General features: G+C 39.8%; 1 protein-coding gene across 1 annotated transcript; it reads left to right on the plus strand.

Annotated features, from left to right (window-relative positions):
- The first annotated feature begins 525 nt into the window (after positions 1–525).
- LOC135481093 (carbohydrate sulfotransferase 1-like) lies at positions 526–15,036 on the plus strand. Its single transcript, XM_064761044.1, has 4 exons — positions 526–579; positions 2,156–2,432; positions 10,349–10,697; positions 11,346–15,036. The coding sequence occupies exons 1-4, from the start codon at positions 526–528 to the stop codon at positions 12,145–12,147; spliced, it is 1,482 nt and encodes a 493-aa protein (XP_064617114.1). The 3' UTR covers positions 12,148–15,036.
- Positions 15,037–19,672: the final 4,636 nt, after the last annotated feature.

Here is a 19,672-nt window from a genome sequence, read left to right on the forward strand (position 1 = left end):
TCTACGCAGTGTTAAATATTGGATATTTAAATGTACACCAAAAACATTGCTACAAGCTATACGTACATACTTATTTCTACGTGCGCAGCAAGAGTCATTCGTTTCAGGATATCACTCTTTTAGCGATTAAAGTTTTAGAATATTTTCTCAATCTTAAAATACCTCTTAATTAGAACATATATATGTGACACTTTATGCATATGTTTTCACTTTAAAAATGTATGTTTTACAAAATTTTACAAAGCTGAAGGTTTAGAAAGCAATGCGATAAAAAGACTGACACCGTATCGGGCGAATCCGTGTGTATTTCTTCGAATCTGTCAAAATCAACTAGGTCTCTTCGCGACGTTAATGTGGTTTAATAGGATGTGGAGCTTTTAATATGTTATCACTTGCACTTTTGCCGCGACAAACTACATATACCCCATAATTTATCACTCCATTCCTTGCTCTTGCTCCCAACAGCCATTTCTGCTCAGACTTTTGCATACTCTTTACAACGCATGAGGCGGTGTAGAGGCCTCCATGGCCGAGGTGGTTCGCACGCTGACGCAGGAGCCTTTCACCAATGCAGCCGCTGTGAGCGAGTTCAAGTCCAGCTCATGCTGGCTTCCTCTCCGTTCGAACGAGAGGAAGGTCTTCCAGCAACCTGCGGATGGTTATGGGTTCCCCCGGAGTTGGCCCGGGGGTTCCCCCGAACTCTGCCTGGTTTCCTTCCACCATGTTGGCCACCGTCGTATACGTGAAATATTCTTGAGTATGTCGTAAAACACCAATCAAATAATTAAATAAATAAACACAACGCTTGAGCCAAGTCTACGCTCGCTTTACATGACTGCCACCATTTGAAAAGTTTGACCTTTGGAGTCAACAAACGAAGGCTTGTTTAAACATAGCATTATCACTATAGCGCGGGCCTGTGAAATCAACATTCATCAGTAATTGTGTCAGGTGTCCGTTAGAATACTGTTATTTAGAAGAAAAGAACACATGTGTATCAAGTATTAATAGAAACAAAGGCTAAGACAGAGGTTTTCTTGTTTCTGACATCACTGGCTGTCTGTTGATGACGGGCAGTCCCTCTCCCAATTTTGGAAAGTCGAGAGTTAAGCTTTTGAGAGCACCGGGAAAACTTCAGGAATGATTGTCGACATGCAGCTTTGATTACGTTCGCGTGTCGTTGAATTCTACAACCTTTAAACTGAATATCTGGTTAAACAGTAGTGTTGTCATATCAAACGGTAATATTTGTCTGAAGGACGGTTATGCTACCACCTGATGTAGGCATAAAGTGAACTTTTGTTGCCACCAGTTACAGTTCTTGAACTTCATCACACCTGATCACTACTGATCGCATCTGATTGCTAAGATTACCGCTGATCACCCTTCTGTGTACCGGTTTGTACATTGTAACCTACCTCCAGTGTGATAGTGCAGAAAGCGTTATCAATGACGGGGTAATAAAGGCATATGTGAGTTTACACGATTCAAACGGCCGTTTATCGTCTACTCTGGCTCATCAGCTTGACCTCAGTGACCTCTTCATTGTGCAAGATTATTAATGTCTAACTAGTCTCAACCTGATATCAGACGAATATTTTTTATTGATATGGCCATCACACCGATCTGATTCTCGAACGTAATTTCTGAGTGTATCAGTGTTCATTTCTCGATGTAGAAATAACACCAATCAAGTAAATTTGGGCCCCATATGTTGAGCCACACGTTCAAATGTTGCCCGACCGCAGATGGGAATAAATGTACAAAGCCGGCGTTGTCCTGCATTAACGACCGCATGAAATGTGTGATGCAGGCGTCACCCTATAACACCGTGAAAAGGGTGATCTGAGCGAATGATCGAGGAATCACACCCGAGACATTGCATGCATCACACCAAGTGTCGAGCTTATGAGCAGTCTGGACTAAAGTCAAATGTGGGGCTATATCGTGTCTTACGGCTGCTGAGAAAAGTAAGTGATAAAGCAAACCCTTCAAGGCGAAACGACGGGTTCGTGTTTCCAGGGCCGGAAAATCCGACCAGGGTACACAGACCGCACAGCCAGTTCGCGCTGGTTGAGGGGGAAGTGCTACATACAGTTACGAGTCGCGGAGATGCGGAGTGTGTCGTTGTAGTCTCGATCTGATTGTCTCACAGATACAAAGTCTGGACGCTCTGGAAGCCCAGCTGCCTGCTGAGTGGTCCGTAGGTACAGTACGTCACCCTGACAACAGGGAACCACGGGATGGCAGTCGGGTAGTGTGGAGGAAAGGGCCAGTAATGGGCGGAGATCGGGTAGAAAGAACAGAGCGGGAGATGCGGCAGGGCAAGCCGAGTCGACTCAAAATGAAAGGCTGTGCTCGTGTTCTCTTCTTGGCGCTTTTGGCATCAACTTTCCTGGTCGGCCTCGTCCTGTACTCGGCCTCAAGCGAAGGTTAGTCTGTTGGTGGCTTCACATGTCTGGATTGTATTTCAGCGGTTGGCATATACTGTATGGTCGTCTAGAGGGCTAGCCTACATCCCGTGGCCTCACGGCCAGGACACATAATTATAGATCGACCCACCTAACTCAGCCAAAATCCGGAAACACCACATCCGATAGCCTTCCTGTCCCTAAAACACGGAAATCCCATATCTAATTGCGGCTTATCATATTTAGCTTGACAAAATCAGTAGGGTTTTATCGCGTGAAAAAATATTGATGATGCGCTAACTTCCGATATTGTGTGCGACATATTGGACGTCAACAGAAATTCATCATTTACAGGGAATGATAAAATTACCAATCAGTAAACGCCTGTAATGTCTGTTAGCATAATTATTGTTGTTCTTCGTTCGCGTCTGATTCTAACCCTTAATTGATATATGTAATGTCATACATGGGTTTATTTGTGTCCTACTGGTAAAGCGGCAGATTTATTCATTCGTCTGATTGATTATACTTGAGAAATTTGGGTAGGTGGATCACCACCATTTCTGTATCGTCTTCATTAGGAAGACTTAATACAGATGAAGCATTGATTTTGTTCATTAAAAGGCTGGGTGCTAAAGTATTATCGCATTCCCACGCAGTTGGCTTTATCTATACACGCACAGTTCACCCAAGTCACTCTGACTTTATTTCGTACAAGCTGTGTTTAGATAATCGAACCCCTTAACTTCCACATCTCTGCTGGTATGTGAGCTTGTACTGTATATGACCTGGCTATCTGGATTTAACGAATCGGTAATATCAGATGTACGTACGTGTGTGGAGAGCGGTTTTCTTAGACGTGTAAACACTCGCAATGTACCACAGTATCACGCCTTCGCTGTTATCATACCAACAACTCGTGATAATCGAGCCATATGTAATGTCCCAGATCACACTGTATCCGAGAGCAATTAGCAGCGTATGGGCTGTAGCCTGTAAAGGAAAACCTGTATGCCTTACGTTACAAGATTAACTGTGACAAAAACAGCATGCACAAGTCACGCAAAAGGGCAACCGAAGCGTGGCATAAATCTCCCTCACTGTAAATAGCTTACACGAAAATGGAATAAGTGAAACAAGGATAGATGTGATAATACGAATAGCGTATGTTGTACTAAAGTATTACATAATGAAATATCTATAAATAGGCTAAAATACTTTTCTCTCTGTAGTGCTTTACTTCGTTTCATTTAAAATCATAATTTAGGCATTGAGTTGAACGCGTGTCCAAACCTGTCAAGAATTCTCATTTGAATTAATTTTTGGAAGATTGATTTCTAGTGGGCCATATACACCTTGTGATGACCCCATTTTGGGGAACATAAAGGTCCATGGGTCAAATGTCTACCAAGTCTTAGATTATATCGTTGATCATCCGTATTAATTACCCTGTGTTGGTAGCTAATCTACAGGAAAGGTCATGTAACATTGATTATATAGCGGAAAGGCACACGAGTTCCTATAGTGTAACATATTCCACCCAGCAGAAGCGTGTTCTGTTGGGAAATCAGAAATGGACCAGATCTCCGTCGGTTTTGAGTAGTTATGAAAGCATACATATCTCAAGTGTTGAGTGCCAAAATCACATGCCTATAATGGATGTATTTCAGATAAGAAATGAAAACTAATATGCAGTGTTACAAAGGTAGCGGGTGTGTATTTAAAGGCCAGTAAACCCTAGGGATGATATTGCATTTGTGGAATCCTAAATGCTGTTATGGAACCTGTAAATGTTAATGCTTCTGATACGGTAAACGAATAATTAACCATATAGTATATTAAGAGTTAAAAAATGAAAATCTGAAAAATTTTAAGGGCGAACCCATGCTCTACATCATACATATGGTTGCAATACCGCCAAGGTGGTGTTATCATTCTTTCGAATCCATGTATAACGGTGGCCGTTAGATTTTTATTTTTTTTGTTTTTCATTCTGTGGGTCTAGAGTTGAGAATCGCCAGAGGCCCATTATAGAGACATGAAAAATTGTGAAGAAATTGCCGCAAGTAATTTCACCCAAGTACGACGTGTCAGTGCACTTAACGAGGTAGACCGTGTGTTATGGTCAAATATTAGCTTCTTTTCGTGATGTTTTCTTCATTGTTTTTTTTTTTTGGGATTTACATGTTATGATTCTGCACTGAATAAAAATTTTAATTATTTTTGGAGTCGTGCTTTCATTTATTATTCGTTTAGCTTAGTAACGAAAGGTTGCGCTATTTTGAGGATCGTGACGGTAAATGTCACATAGCACATGTCACATGCCATTTGACCTTGAACCCAGTGCTGCAGATGAGAAATTAAAAGATGAAAAATTAAAATAGTGTACTGAATACGCATGACGATTTGTGTGTACGCCTACATTCCTGAAAGCTATAGCGCACAGTCCTGTCATAATCGAAAGTAGATCTCCAAAGTAGTTTAGGCGCGCGACGCTCTCCACGACGTGTTAGTTTTCAGAAACTGAAATTTACAGCAAAGGCTCATGTAGCACAACCCACAGTCGTGGAGAATGGCTACTGTGATATTTGTATTTGTGATATTCTCTAGTGTTTGTCATGAAGTGTAGTGTTTCCCATTTCGCCCCCAATGTATGGTTTTAATTCTACCCCGATTGTCAGTTATTTGTGCTTTGTTAAAGTGTCATCGAGGGTCAGGTTTCCAAGGTGTGCATGTATCGGAGATTTCTGTGGAGAGATGCAAAGAAATACAACGATCACGAGAACAGCTAGTGTTCAAATACACTTTAGATTTATACCATATACTGCAAGTAAATAAAGCATAAATACATTGTCATCTACTGTAGGCCTACATTTGGATTTAGCATAACAAGTGTTTCATGTTTTGATTCCACAAGAGCAGTTGTTCTTGTATACCACCATACAATGAAATAATACTGCAACCCCTGCTATCAAAACAAAATGAAAAGGTACAGTTGTTAGTGAGTTATTTATAAAGGTTGAGGTGTAATATATGAATGTACGCCTATGAGCGTGATTCAGATTCATTCCTCGTGAGGAAGAGCTGAAATAATTAATTTATTCTGGAATGTTATGACAAGTCGTAGTAATTCTTGGCAATCTGACCTGTACATACATATACTTGTAGTATTATATGTAACTACAACAATATCTGTAGTGGTAGATCTATGTAGGCCAATACATGTATGCCTCCATTTTCTCAACTCCTTCACTCAATCAACTTCACACTTTCCAGTTGTATTGGTGGGGACCCAAAATAGTGAAGTGTTGAGTATTTTCCAAAAATGTGTAATGCGGTAAAGTAGGAAGTAGGGAGTACCGCACTACCTCTGAAAATAATTTTATTGATGAATGCTGGTTGCATAGGCCCACACGAGGATGTTATGCCAGTTACGGTATGCTTAAACACGCCTACCTCGTATGTGGCAAGGTCTTGCAGCAACCTGTGGATGGTCGCGCGTCTCCCTCCGGGCTCTGCCGGGTTTCCTCCCACCATATTGCTGGCCGCCGTCGATTCTTGAGTACGGCGTAAAACATCAATCAAATAAATAAATAAGATTAAACAAGTCTACACTCGTCAAAAAGGCTCCAAAGGTCAAACTTGTCAAGTGATGGCATTGATGTAAATCAAGCATAGACTTGCTGCAGGTGAGTTATAAGGAGTATAGTTTTCGTATGGTTTTCGTTGAGTTTATACTGTATTTCCACGCGGCGGTACATTAGCCGTGCTCCTCGGAATGCCTTGGGGCTACATTTTGGCAGATCTGTGTGAATAAGGCACCGGTAGAATACAGACGGGGTACAGTGTCGTCATGTTATCCTAGACATTTCCTATACTGACATATGCGACCACTCCACACTCTGCCAGCCTTTTCAGCTTACCGTAAATTCCGTAAAAACTAGCTCTCTCAACCACGCCATCTCTTATAGCGTGATTAATATAACATTCTACATCATCAAATGGACGGACGCTATAGGCACAGTAGTCACAGGCCAATGTTATTCATTTGTTTATCTCGGAGATGAGACAATATCCTAATATCCACTCTATTAGGGATATGTATAGAACGCAGGTCATTACATGACGGCGGTCTGGGCTTTTACCAGCAATTCTGTAAGCTGTCCTTCAGTTGTTCCATCCTGAAGCTGTCATTGATTCTTCTAGACTATCGGGAACAAAAGCTTTAGATTGCAATAACATAAACGTGAACATGTGGCTATAACATCTAAAAAAATGACTCTCCTTATACTTCGACTAAGGGTTTAGCTTTATTGATATTTTTTCAGCTTATTACAAACAAGTTCCTTTTTTCGGGAATTTTGCCAATTTCATTAGGTATAGTTATTGAATTGCAAACTGACCGCGGTAAATGAGTGATGTATGAAGATCTTCGGCCTCAAGTTTGTATTTTCTATACACACTATCAGTGTCGCCATTATTATTATTATTATTATTATATATAACTAATCTCCGTTAGTTGATCATGTAAACAAGCTTGATAGTCCAGGTTCGTTATTTTCACTCTTAGTTGACTGTATGTTACCTGTTTTATGACGGTTTTGTTTGTTTAAAAATGACATTTACTGATACTCTTTCATTACACTGCTAAAATTTAATACTCTCTCTCTCCCCTCTCAATTATAGCTAGAGTGCTGAATGTAGTGATCTGCGTGCGACCGTACATAGTCTGAATTGATTGTAGCTACCATCCCTCACATGTCTTCAACAAGTGTCGCCATGGTAATCACAGTCAAATTGGTCTATACGATTCATTTTTGGTTTACAGGTCCAATTATATGTGTTATATATGATTTGTTTTCAAAACGAATTTTTGGAGTATAAGTAGTATTTTCTTGATGTGCTCAGCAGACACAGATCGGTTTTCAAATACTTTCGCGGACCGTGTAATGAGAAAGTCTTGAGTGGTAACGTAAGAATGCTTATTTATTACAAGTCGTGAAACCATCGGACGAGCGGATGGAAATAGAAGGCAATTTGTTCGGGAGAAACTCACAACAGTAGTTCGTATATCAGGGTTTGAGTGATGGTAGTAGTTTTGGGGATTCATCAAAAATTACGTCGAATTGACAGAAGAGCGGACAGGTGCATTGCACTAACGTACTAGCAAAGTAGCTAAACCTCCACTTTGCTCTAAGATCAAAGACACTTCGCTGCATTCAAGAATTGTTCGTGTGTGCCAGTTTTCCCCCTGATACCTTAACCCTGTCAGACGGGAATGGTCTTGATTATCTGTGAAGCACGCGATTAGGTTAGTTTAGAATTACTTCATATTTGTTTACATCATAAATAAATATGCAGTAATTCGTTTGTGGTTCAGTAGGTGGATCACGAGAAAGTCATAACGGTTAGCAACTGTAAAACGACGCTGGCGTGGGCGTATTTCAACATGTATGTTGGGCACCACTGTCAAAGCCTTAAATCTAGCGACACATATTAGGCCAGGATTGTGGTAAACAATAAAATACCTCAATCGTTAAATGTGTCCTCATATGCTGTATGTTCATGCTACAAGAGTTTTTTAGAAAGACTTCGGGAGGCCTGCTATACATGTTATGTACAGCAGTGCTGTCGTAATCAATGTTAATAGTCCAAATGACGCCCGGAAAATTAAACGTGAATATGGTCTAAATATACCCAGCTTTACAAAAGATTAGATTTCCTCAATTAATCTCTTGCCATTCAAATCCGTGTGATGTAATTTTATTTTTGAAATTCTGACAACAGAGACGAAGGTGATCCCAACATTCTGAAACATAATTCACCATCCAAGACCATCCTTTTTCAGGCCTATGTTTACAGCTTTATAATATTTGATTTAAATAATGGTGGCGAGCTTGGGGCTTCAACAAATGCATGGAGGTAGCATTTTCTGGTTTCCCTTATTCTAGTCTCCCTCATAGATGTGCTCCGTTTCCTCCAAGCACATACAGGACTGCTGTCGTAGTCGTAAACCACGGCATGAGGCCCGGGTTAAATAACTGCCTTGATTTAACTGGGATTAACTAGATTAGCCCCGCTTGTCATTGTCCGTGGTCCCTTTGTGACAATATAGGCGGTCTCCGACGCTCGTGTGGCCGTTTATGAATGCTAACGGTCGTTGACAACCTATGGTATATAAGTAAAAAAAATGCTTGAATAGAGCATATTGGCACACCTGATGAGACTGAAAATCCACAGCCTACCAACTGGAAAAGTGCAGACTAAAAGGACAGGTGATATCTGTGATTTCAGACACCCTAGTTTCATATCCTGGTTGGTAAGGTAAGGGTAGTAACTGGAGTTCCGGATTCAGGAGGTGCTTTTCTCGAAGACCATAATTCCGGATGCTTTGCCCATCTGATACGCATGCGGTCTGTCCATTTATGCACCATATGTTCAGATGTAAGCTTCCTCTACAAGCTGTATCTGGTTATATATAAACACTGGTACAATCACGTCTACATTCTCTGCACATCCGGCGAAATTATGTCATTTCTCAGTTTTACACATTCCACAGAGGATTACATAATTGTTCATTGCACGGAACATTCTTCACATATTCGCTCACATAGGTATTAAATGGAAATTCCGATAGAAAACCATGGCAGATGTATACGTCTCCGTAGCTTGGCATTAGAGTTGTACGCTGTATATACATGTAGTCTGAGTATCTGAAGTCAAAGATCAGTAAAGTTGATGCAGAGAGACTCGGACGTATGGAATTGAAATTTGTCAGTAATTTTTACTGCTTTTACGCGTATAGTTACTCCGGTTTCAACCCTGAAATAGAGGATTCTGTTCAGGTGTATGAGGAACATATCGTCTGAAAGAACACACTTTGTTGTCCAATTATAGAGTGAACTAAGTTTTCCGTCCTGCTCGTATAATTTAATTTGACGTGAAACGGCCTGACAAATAGTTTAATCATGTTCAAGACTTTTTACATCTTGCCACCAGAAAGATTGAACCTCCACTGTGACTTCGTTGTGATGTTGGACATCGCGAAGTTAATAAAATAAAAATCGACTGTAGGCGCCTTTCAATTTCATGCGTTTTAGTTACTTTGAAAAGTTAATGAACTTTGGCAAGGGTAGATATCACACTACGGCGTTTAAATCTTTATTGTGAGAGCCACAAAGATGGCAAAACTTGTAGAAAATGGTATGCTTTCCCGTATCCGCTGCAAATTGCCGCATCACGCAGGGAGTGTGGCTTGGCGCAGCTGTGATAGCCGCCAGCAAGGTCTACAACTAGTGGAACTTTTCCTTGTTTGTGGTTTAAGATATACTAAAATGTAATTTTGACGGATTTATCCATCTTTTCACTTCGCTTAAGGTCCCACGATCTTCACTTTTTTTTCATAATAGTGGTGATTTACCTTGTGGAGCACCCGTCTTTCCGCATCCTTTAAAACTGATGGTGCAAGATGTCTACATGTATATAGAAAGACGCGCGTTCATCGGGTTTATTCAAGCGTATATGTGGTGTGAAAACGTTGACAGTAAAGATCACACTCAGTCACGTAACCAGTTTCCGCCTGGCTCTTGCTGACTCAGTTACAGCTGTACGGCAGGCGGTTTCACAGGTTCATGGTATGATGAGGTAACATTTTGTCCAGGTTTCTGCCAACAATACAACTGATTGTCGCCTTGCAGGTAGAAATTTATAGCATAGGCCCACGGCGTATGATATACTTGTTACATGAAATAAGTTAATAAATACATCATTTTGAGATCTTTCACTCGCTGAAGTAAGATCATTTATTCCATTAACAATAATTAACACCGTTTTCTCCCTAAACGGTCATGTCACTGATGAAATTTTGAGGGGGAAATATATTATAGTTGACTATAACCGTAATGATAAATTACTGTTTCTGTTTTCGTCGTTTGCAGACACCGGCTTGTACTCCCATACCAAACCTTCAATGACACCGACAAATGTTCAACTGCCACGCCCACATTTCATGCTGGAAGAGTCCCACGTATCGTCTGTCGCCATCTTTGTTCATCCTACGGCAGAAGAACCGAAGCTGTATCTCCCGGCCGGTCCAACTAAAATGTCTGCGACAAAGACCAAAAAGAAAGCCTCTAAGGTTTTGATCGTGGCTTACTTTCGGTCAGGATCTACCTACTTCTCCGAGATGTTCAATTTTAACAGCCAGGTGTTCTATATGTTTGAACCTCTTGTATACGCTCTCCTGCCAGCAAATAAGACATTGACCATGCTGAATGGCAAGACAAGGTAAATTCTAGAACTTGTCAGAGAGAAAATATTCAATTAAGACTTCATAGATCTATAGAAAGATAATATCCTGCAGCCTAAAATTGTCTCAAGCTCGTCCGTTTGCATACCTAGATGGTTTGAACAGACAGATTACTTGTTCTCGTCTTTTATTCATGTGAGGCTCTGTCCGGTTTCCTCCCACCATAATCCTAACCGCCGTCGTATAAGTGAAATAGTCTTGAGTACGGCGTAAAACACCAGTCAAATAAATAAATAAATATCCATTCCACTTAGACCGCCGTCATGTCTGAGAAGCCATTATCAGCTTAAGGCTCGGCCAATATAATAAAAGCCTCTCTCTTAGAGTAAAATTAAGTAAGTAATTCACAAAATGACGTAATTACGACTATAGAAAGATTTATGGCTGTCGAGAGGTGGATTGATTAAAACTTGGAGTGCCACATTTCCAAATGTATTTCTTTACACAATCTGTCTGGAGCACAATTTTTTTTCCCTTTTTTTTGATTTGGGAAGTCAAGTTGGATCTGCCATTATCATAAAAAGAATGTCCAGATCTTTTAGAAGAACTTGACGTATATCTTGTGACTATTGTTATAGGTAATCCTGCTCTGATCCTGTTTTGATCCATTTTCGATCCATTTTCAGCACTGTGGGGAAAATGATGAAGACGACGTACGTCCTCAAACTCCTGGATGACATTTTCAACTGTCGGCTGCAAGCTCTGCCAGTATGGTATCTTCAGCACCCATTCCTCACCAAATCTCTGCGATTCTCGCGGTATTTACGGTGTATTCAGCCTGTGGGTAGACGACCGCGTCACACACTTCGCTATTGTATTCAGGGGCTGATACAAATGTGTAAGGCGTCCCCTATGCGGACCATCAAAGTGATCCGACTGGGAATTACTATGGGAGCCATGCGGAAATTACAGCTGACAAACCCAGACCTGAAGTTCATCCAGTTGGTACGTGACCCCCGGGGGAGCCTGTTGTCTCAGTTTGACGCCACACCCCCGGAGACCGCTTACATTGCTTTTAAACGAATTGTTGGTTTTTGTGATAAAATGGAAAGAGATCTCCAGGAAGTTAAGAAGCTTCGCAATTCCAGTGACATTGAAATTCTGACCGTGAACTATGAAGACATGGCGGAAAACCCGAGGACGGCTGTATCGGCGGTTTATTCCTTCCTAGGGTTACCTTTACCGGGTCGGGTCATTTCCGGTATCAATCACCGTTCATCAGCCAATCGCCATGACGATAAGTTTGGCACCGTCAGAGAGAATTCCACACAAACAGCATATGCCTGGAAGAAGAAAATCAAATTTGATATAGTGCGGACGGTAGACACATATTGCTCTCACTGGTATCCACAGCTGGGCTACCTTCCCATAACATCCAGAAAAGAGTTACTAGATGAGACTAACAAACACAGACTACCAAGGAGATGACGACAGCTTACACTGATGTGATTCAATGTATAATATTGTCGCTTAGTGCTTCTTCTGGGAAAGGACATTGGAATTATGTGGACCCACTGATATCCACAGTTGGAATTATAAAAATGGTAGCTACTGTATGTAGCTAACTTTACAGGGAGAAAGTTAGTTGCCTATCTTTCATACAGTCGAAAGGCTCCGTTACCCTTGAGACATTTAACTGAACTGAGAGAGTATAGACTGACTGTATAGAATGACGCCATCTGCTGCTGCTCTGCTACTTGCGCTGCCATTATGGATTTGACGTTTTGTTAGATCTCCTTACAATATGGGCACCGGTTTGCATTGCAAAGAGCAGTTGGAGACATACTTGGTTACGTTAAAAAAAAACTCGTAGCTCTCTATAATAGACCCAAATTAAGTACATCGCAAATTTAAGCAGCGACTATTTTTTTCTCTTTTTTTTACGCACTGTAGGTCACATTATGTTTGATGGCTTTTAATCTCTTATGGTTTCATATATTTTATTGAAAAGAATATATCCAAATATACGTACGTGTGCATTGATCTTTATGTTTCGCGTAAGTCAGAACATTTTTTTTTGTGAGGGTAGTTTCAAAATTTTCGAGCCTAACTGTCTGAAGTATTTTTCAAGTCAAAGTTTTTTCAATGAACAGTTATTAATTTGTGACAACAAAACTAAAGTTTTTGAAAGTTTTGACTTTGTGAATTTATATGTTTTATCATTTCCAGCCTCTGTTTTTTTTTTTTTTTTTCATTCATCACTGTAATGAAGGAACACTTGACTTCGTTTTTTTTATTATTGCATCAAATTCATGCATCCTTTTTCTAGAACGCAGTGTTTTTTTTTTATCCTAGATGAACATTTCAATCAACTCAAGGGTGTCTAGCCACATCATCGTATACCAACAGTGCTATACGCAAGGTAAAGTCCATGAAGAATTGCTCATTATTTCATTTAAATATTACAGGAAACCACAGAATAAAAATACCTAATTATAGTTATTTGATATTAATATGAAGACAGATTTGTACACGTCTTTTATCTTTTGCATAATAGACGCTGAGTTATGAAACGATTAGAAGGGATATCCATATGTATTTCATCGGAGACCAAGATAGACCTAAATACATAGACATACATAGAAACGATAAGCTAGGCGGACGTGAGCGTTGATTCATTGATTTCACACTGGGAGTCGTTTGAGCGATGCAAGGGTACTGTCCTCTCCTGCCTTGTGTTTACCTACAGTGGTTTCCATACGGGTTTAGTGTACTTTCAGATGATGGATTAACTCAACTTTGACATAAACTGTTGTGAGGTCAAAATTCTGCATACTGTAAGCGTTCTAAGTGGTGGTGATATGCTGTATGATGTAATCGCTCTGGATTCGTGTAGCTTTTGGGCTCTTCTTCTCGGTTATACATGTATATCTGTAAAACCGTGTGGCTTACAGGATATAACATGTTCCGACCTTCATGCACGTGCTATAGGTGTCATTTGCTATATTCGTTTTAGTTTTTCATTGATTTTGTTTTGATTTCATTTCATCTGTGTGTCAATTCATGGAAATTTTTAATTTTAATTACCGGGTATATATAGCGTACAGCGTTAATCATTGCACTAAGCATTGTCCAAAACACGGTTAGTAAGGCAAATGATTATGCGTGGTGTGCTTCGAATGTCAAGCCGTGTGTCTGTGGTCTACATAATCAGCTTTGTAGTTCCTGGATTGTAATTACTGAATTGTAATTATTGCACATAATGTATTTAGGACCGCTGTTCTGTTTACGAATTATGTATGCAATTATCGTGCTAGGAATTTAAAAGCCCTTGTCAGAGCTTATTGTTATTTGTTTACCATTTAACTCTAGGGGCTCAGTGATACAAATTGAGATTTATTTATTTGATTGGTGTTTTACGCCGCACTCAAGAATATTTCACTTATACGACGGCGGTCAGCATTATAGTGGGTGGAAACCGGGCAGAGCCCGTGGGAAACCCACGACCATCCGCAGGTTGCTGGCAGACCTTCCCACTTACGGCCGCAAACTGAGATGGCCATTGTACATAATTCCAGTACACGTTTTATTGTAGGGTCTACCGGGTATTCCAGATGAGGAATCAGTGATCTTACATGATTATAATATAAATGATTTTAATTTAGTCTTATACGTTTAACACGTACCCACATATCCCTCTTTGGATGAAAAAGTGTTAGACTTCAACAAAACTGGATTTGGCCAAAGTCTAATTCCGTAAATTTGAATCGATAAGATCATCGTATCCTTGATCTATATTTTACACTCTAACATTACCTCTGGCGGAAATGACAAATAATGTATTCCTAGATCTTCGCCCAAGAGAGCCAAATCGCCTCTACCATTGCTTATTTGCCAAGGGTTTGTGTTGTACTGGTCAATGGCCAAACATTTCTCTCAGGAGACGAAGATGTAACTGGGTATATAAAACACGGATTTCCTGACGTTCTGTATCTTCCCTATCACGGTCGGTGCTCTTGATTAAGCGGCTTTCCACAGAAATCCAAAACGAGGCTAATTTAGTTGAGACATTCCTAGAGGTTTTGGAAAGCAGTTATTTTTCACCCAGAGATGAGATGTTAAGACTGAGTTATACGACCCCTGGTGGGTAGTGCTCGTATTTCGGCGTGTCCCACCTCGTACATCATAACCCTTTTCGTCGGTTATCTTAGCTGTATACATACACATAGTATATGGAACACTCAAATGTTTGAATTCCATCTTTATTTGGTATAAATGGCGTCAATTCTCATTAGTTTATTTCTTGTGTATATATATGTTTATATATATTTATACGTATATGCATGGCAAATGTGCAAATTGTTATCGCTTTGGTGTAGGGCAGATATCTACAATTTTTAGGCAAGAGTTCAGATACAATAAAAATGTTATTTTTGTATAAAAGCAAAACTTTTGAATTATTTGGTTTGAAACTGAAACCTGGTAGTTAACCTTTGTTCAGACACCTAACCTATGAACCTGTGGTCGCGTGTTCAAACTCGGCCATCGTCTGCTTGGCGGCTGTACCATACACGCTGGGTGGTTTCCTACACGCCTGACTATAGGTGCTGTCGTTCCTTCCGAGTTCGTTTCCTCCTACCATAATGCTGGCCGAAGTCGTATGAGTGAAATATGCTTAGGTACGGCGTAAAACACCAGTCATGTAAGTGCTTCCGTCTTATGTCATCGCTGGAAACTACTATTGCTTTCATACAATTGACTGTGTTTGATTTAAATGATATTACTAATTTTATTTATGAAACTGGCCTTTGGGTAAATCAGGTGGGATAATGCTATACCGGTTGCCGATCTAAACGGTCCAAATTGACACTGCATTATTTATCTGCTTGGTTTCTTCCACCACGAATAAGGCTGACAGACATCATGTAAGTGAAAAATTCTTGAGAATGCGTTAAAATGACTCATTCAAATCATATTAAATCTAATTTAAACGAAAGTTAATTGGAACCCTAAAAAAGATTCATTGTTGCTGGAATATCTTGTGCGACATAAAAGGAGGCTGTGATCTGGTCGACATGTGAATGGCAAACTACGACACGGATGATCAGGCTTCAGAAGATCCACACGCACGGTTGAGTCTGATAAATGAATGTGGATGAATAAGGATGCCAGTAGCCCATATAACACAACCCCGAGATCCAGGTTGTCATTTCTTCAACAACAGGAGTTATAAGAGGATCTACAGACCTACCATTTGTGATCGAAAAGACTGGCTTAGACCTCATATGATTAAGAATCTGTTGCTACAGCTGTCAATCCGCTGCCGGTCATTCAGTTATTCTGTGTTTGACACTCGGTGAGTACTTCGCCATTTGCAATATTTATGTAAACATAAACAATTCAGAGCATCCGGTGCCAGATCGACATAGTATTTGCTTAAAACACTGACCTAAGTTGCCCCCACCTCCTTCTGCCACAACGATGTCCACTACTTTTTGTTTCTGAAAAACTACCCAAAATATGTATTAATGTTAATTAATAATTAATATTAATGTACTAATAAATGGATCTAAAGACCTATCTTTAAAAGACAACAAACTTATCTTTAATATCTTCAATAAATTTCGGCCAGTGATCGATTTAAAACCTATTACTATCAAGCTACTCACCTCATCACCCTTACAAATAAGTGTTAACCAAACGTGTAAATATATATTTTAGCGATGAGCAGCTAGCTGACTATTCTGTATATAGCTTTGCAGTGTTCTACCTCATATACTGTGCTATATGTTATACCCACCTTATTACATAGTATATAACATTTAAATAGTCCTTTAAACATTACTTTGAGGAGACCTCCGGGGTGGCCACTGGCTGTGGAGAATCATCCTTAAATAAATATAGAATTAAATTAAATTTTCTATAGGTTTGTTCTGTTTTGGTGACCAGCTTCCGGTGCCAGATCAACACAGTGTTTTCTATAGGTTTGTTCTGTTTTGATGTCCAGCTTCCGGTGCCAGATCAACGTAATGTTTTCTATAGGTTTGTTCTGTTTTGGTGATCAGCTTCAGGTAACAGATCGACATGGTATTTTCTATAGGTTTGTTTTGTTTTGGTGACCAGCTACCGGTACCAGATCAACGCAGTGTTTTCTATAGGTTTGCTCTGTTTTGGTGATCAGCTTCCGGTGACAGATTGATGTGGTATTTTCTGTAGGTTTGTTCTGTTTTGGTGACCATCTTCTGGCGCCAGATCAATGTATTATTTTCTATAGGTTTGTTCTGCTTTAGTGACTAGTTTCCACTGACAGATTGGCATGGTATTTTCTATAGGTTTGTTCTGTTTTGGTGATCAGCTTTCGGTAATAGATCGACGTATTATTTTCTGTAGGTTTGCTCTGTTTTGGTGATCAGCTTACGGTGCCAGATCAACGCAGTGTTTTCTATAGGTTTGCTCTGTTTTGGTGACCAGCTTTCGGTGACAGATTGATGTGGTATTTTCTGTAGGTTTGTTCTGTTTTGGTGATCGGCTTACGGTGCCAGATCGACATGGTATTTTCCGGTGCTGTTTTCTTCTGGCGTACAAGTAAATACAAGTAAACTTCCACATAACTAAAGCAACACAATTGTTTTCAAAAAGACTTTACATTGCTCATTCATATGCTATGAATGCTAAACACGTTCATTTGCACTCATTCATTCGTCTGTGAGATCAGATGATTCGAGCTTGGAACTATAAATTTTCTCATGATCTGAACACTAAATTGTGGAACAAGTCGTCCATATTGCTACAGGTATGTCTCCATACAGATCGATGCTGTGCTGTAAACGCATTCCCCAGGGAGCCTATCATATAAAATGAGAATCTCATTCTGAATGTTTTATAGTATAATATGTTTCTATATACGTAAAACATTAAATTCAATTATATATATATATATATATATATATATATATAGAGAGAGAGAGAGAGAGAGAGAGAGAGAGAGAGAGGGAGAGAGAGCCAAATTTAGATCTTGATCGGAAAAATCTCGACAGGCGTGTTAACCACAATTAATTTATCGGCCTGAAAATATGGGGCTAATGGATTCAATATGCTAAAGACAACTCCGATCCTGACAAGAATAATTTGGCCTAAGAAGAACCCAGAGCTCCGCTCTCACTTCATCACATCTGTACATTTATAGAACTGTTTTCCATTTGGTGTCCTTTTCATGTAGACTATGCCAGATATAAATATCCCAGAGAGCGCACCGTCTCGCTTCCCTTGATACCTGTGTTGAGAACACAGCGGGGTTAATCTGTCAGACACCTGTAATGAAAGGATTTACTTTGGCCTGCATCCAAGTTTAGGGCTTTTCCGTCGATCTTTGACACTTATACCTCCAGCGTCTGTCTTAACTATCAAATCTTTCAAAGCCTATTTGAAATCTGAAGCCCTCGCTTTTATTAGGACTACATGTACCTTTTTTTTTTTTACCTCGCGGGCTAGTCCATATGTACTCAAGAATATTTCACCTGTACGACGGCGGCCAGCATTTTGGTGAGAGGATACCTGACAGAAACCAGGGGGCTAAGGTTCATTTAAATTAGACTACTTGGCTTCTACCAATATGGAGTACAAGGCAATGTGATGTGGGTAATTAGCCACAGGTCGATGTTTTTGTTTTCCTGTTCACTCCAGTTTCCTCGAATACTTTTGGCCATCAAATTAGTATAAAATTCTTGAATATGGCGTTAAACAAGAATCAAATAAATAAATAAATAAACGTATAAGCAAACGATGAAGGTATTTTACGTAATGTGTGCGTGAGGCGTGTTCTGAAAGACGCACTAAAAATGCAGAAAGAATACTTTTTTTCGCAGAAAAATGTAGAGAATCTATGCGTACAAACAGGCATTCGTATACCAGCTGTCAACCAAGATAGACGTTCCAGGCGAATAATCGCAAGGCCGATTCCTAAAACTACCAAAGAACAGTTTTCATAGATGTAGGAAAGGCGCAAGGTATGTTCTGGGAGAACGAGTAAAATCAGTATTCAAACTGTGTACCATTCTAGTATATAAGTTGTTGATACTAATTTATGTATCTCAGTTCCACTTTGTTTGTTCATATATGTGGCGATTTAATTCAACACGATGAATATATCTACAGCCCCTAGCCCAGGTTAAGCGGAATTAGATACAGTCATGAAGCAGAGCGCCAGATATTTTGGACGCTCTGAACAAATTTACTTACAAGAGAGTTATTGTCAATTTACTTACAAGAGAATCATTGTAAAACTTTCAGAAGCTTAGAGTGAAGGCATTTTATGGAATAACTTTAACACGCTAGTTTTTACAGTAGACAATGTGGACAATTGTGAAATTCATGCCTTATACCTTTTCTCTTCTAGCGACTCAAGTCTAGGCGGGAATGTCCATTGTTCCCTGGTAATACTTGAATACTACGTTACCAGTTTGCCCACAAATCATCACAAAGGCACGAATGAACAAAAAGGTACACAGCTGAGGCCGGAATTATGCTTTTATTGTTGCATATTCACATATATAGGTTTCCTATTGGCTTCAAGGGTTTCCCCTGGAAAGGAATAAATTTCCCCTGAAATGAATAAATATTGGCTTCAACACCCACCTATTTGTTGATGGCTTGGTGTCCCTTTCGTTTACAGCACAGCATCGATCATGGCCTCCATCCCGTATCCTTTTTTCCCAAAGCACCGTGGTAGTTTAGATGTAGTTTAAAACAACAATAAGTAAAGTTTATAAGTCAACCATGCAACCCATTTAGTATACTAACCCATTTATCGATGCACATGTAGGTAGCAGTGTCTGGTGTGTTTTATTTTCCCAATGTGAATGATACTGTGTGATGGGGGCATATATTTTAAACCATATATGCCAAGAAATAAAATATGTACATCCATAACAGTCTCCTATTATTGATTTTGTTCAATTCAAATTATTCAGAATCACTTTCGCTTAGATGCATTTCAACGGCGAAGATTACTTCC

The sequence above is a fragment of the Liolophura sinensis genome, chromosome 1, assembly GCF_032854445.1.
Source record: "Liolophura sinensis isolate JHLJ2023 chromosome 1, CUHK_Ljap_v2, whole genome shotgun sequence".
NCBI lineage: Eukaryota > Metazoa > Mollusca > Polyplacophora > Chitonida > Chitonidae > Liolophura > Liolophura sinensis.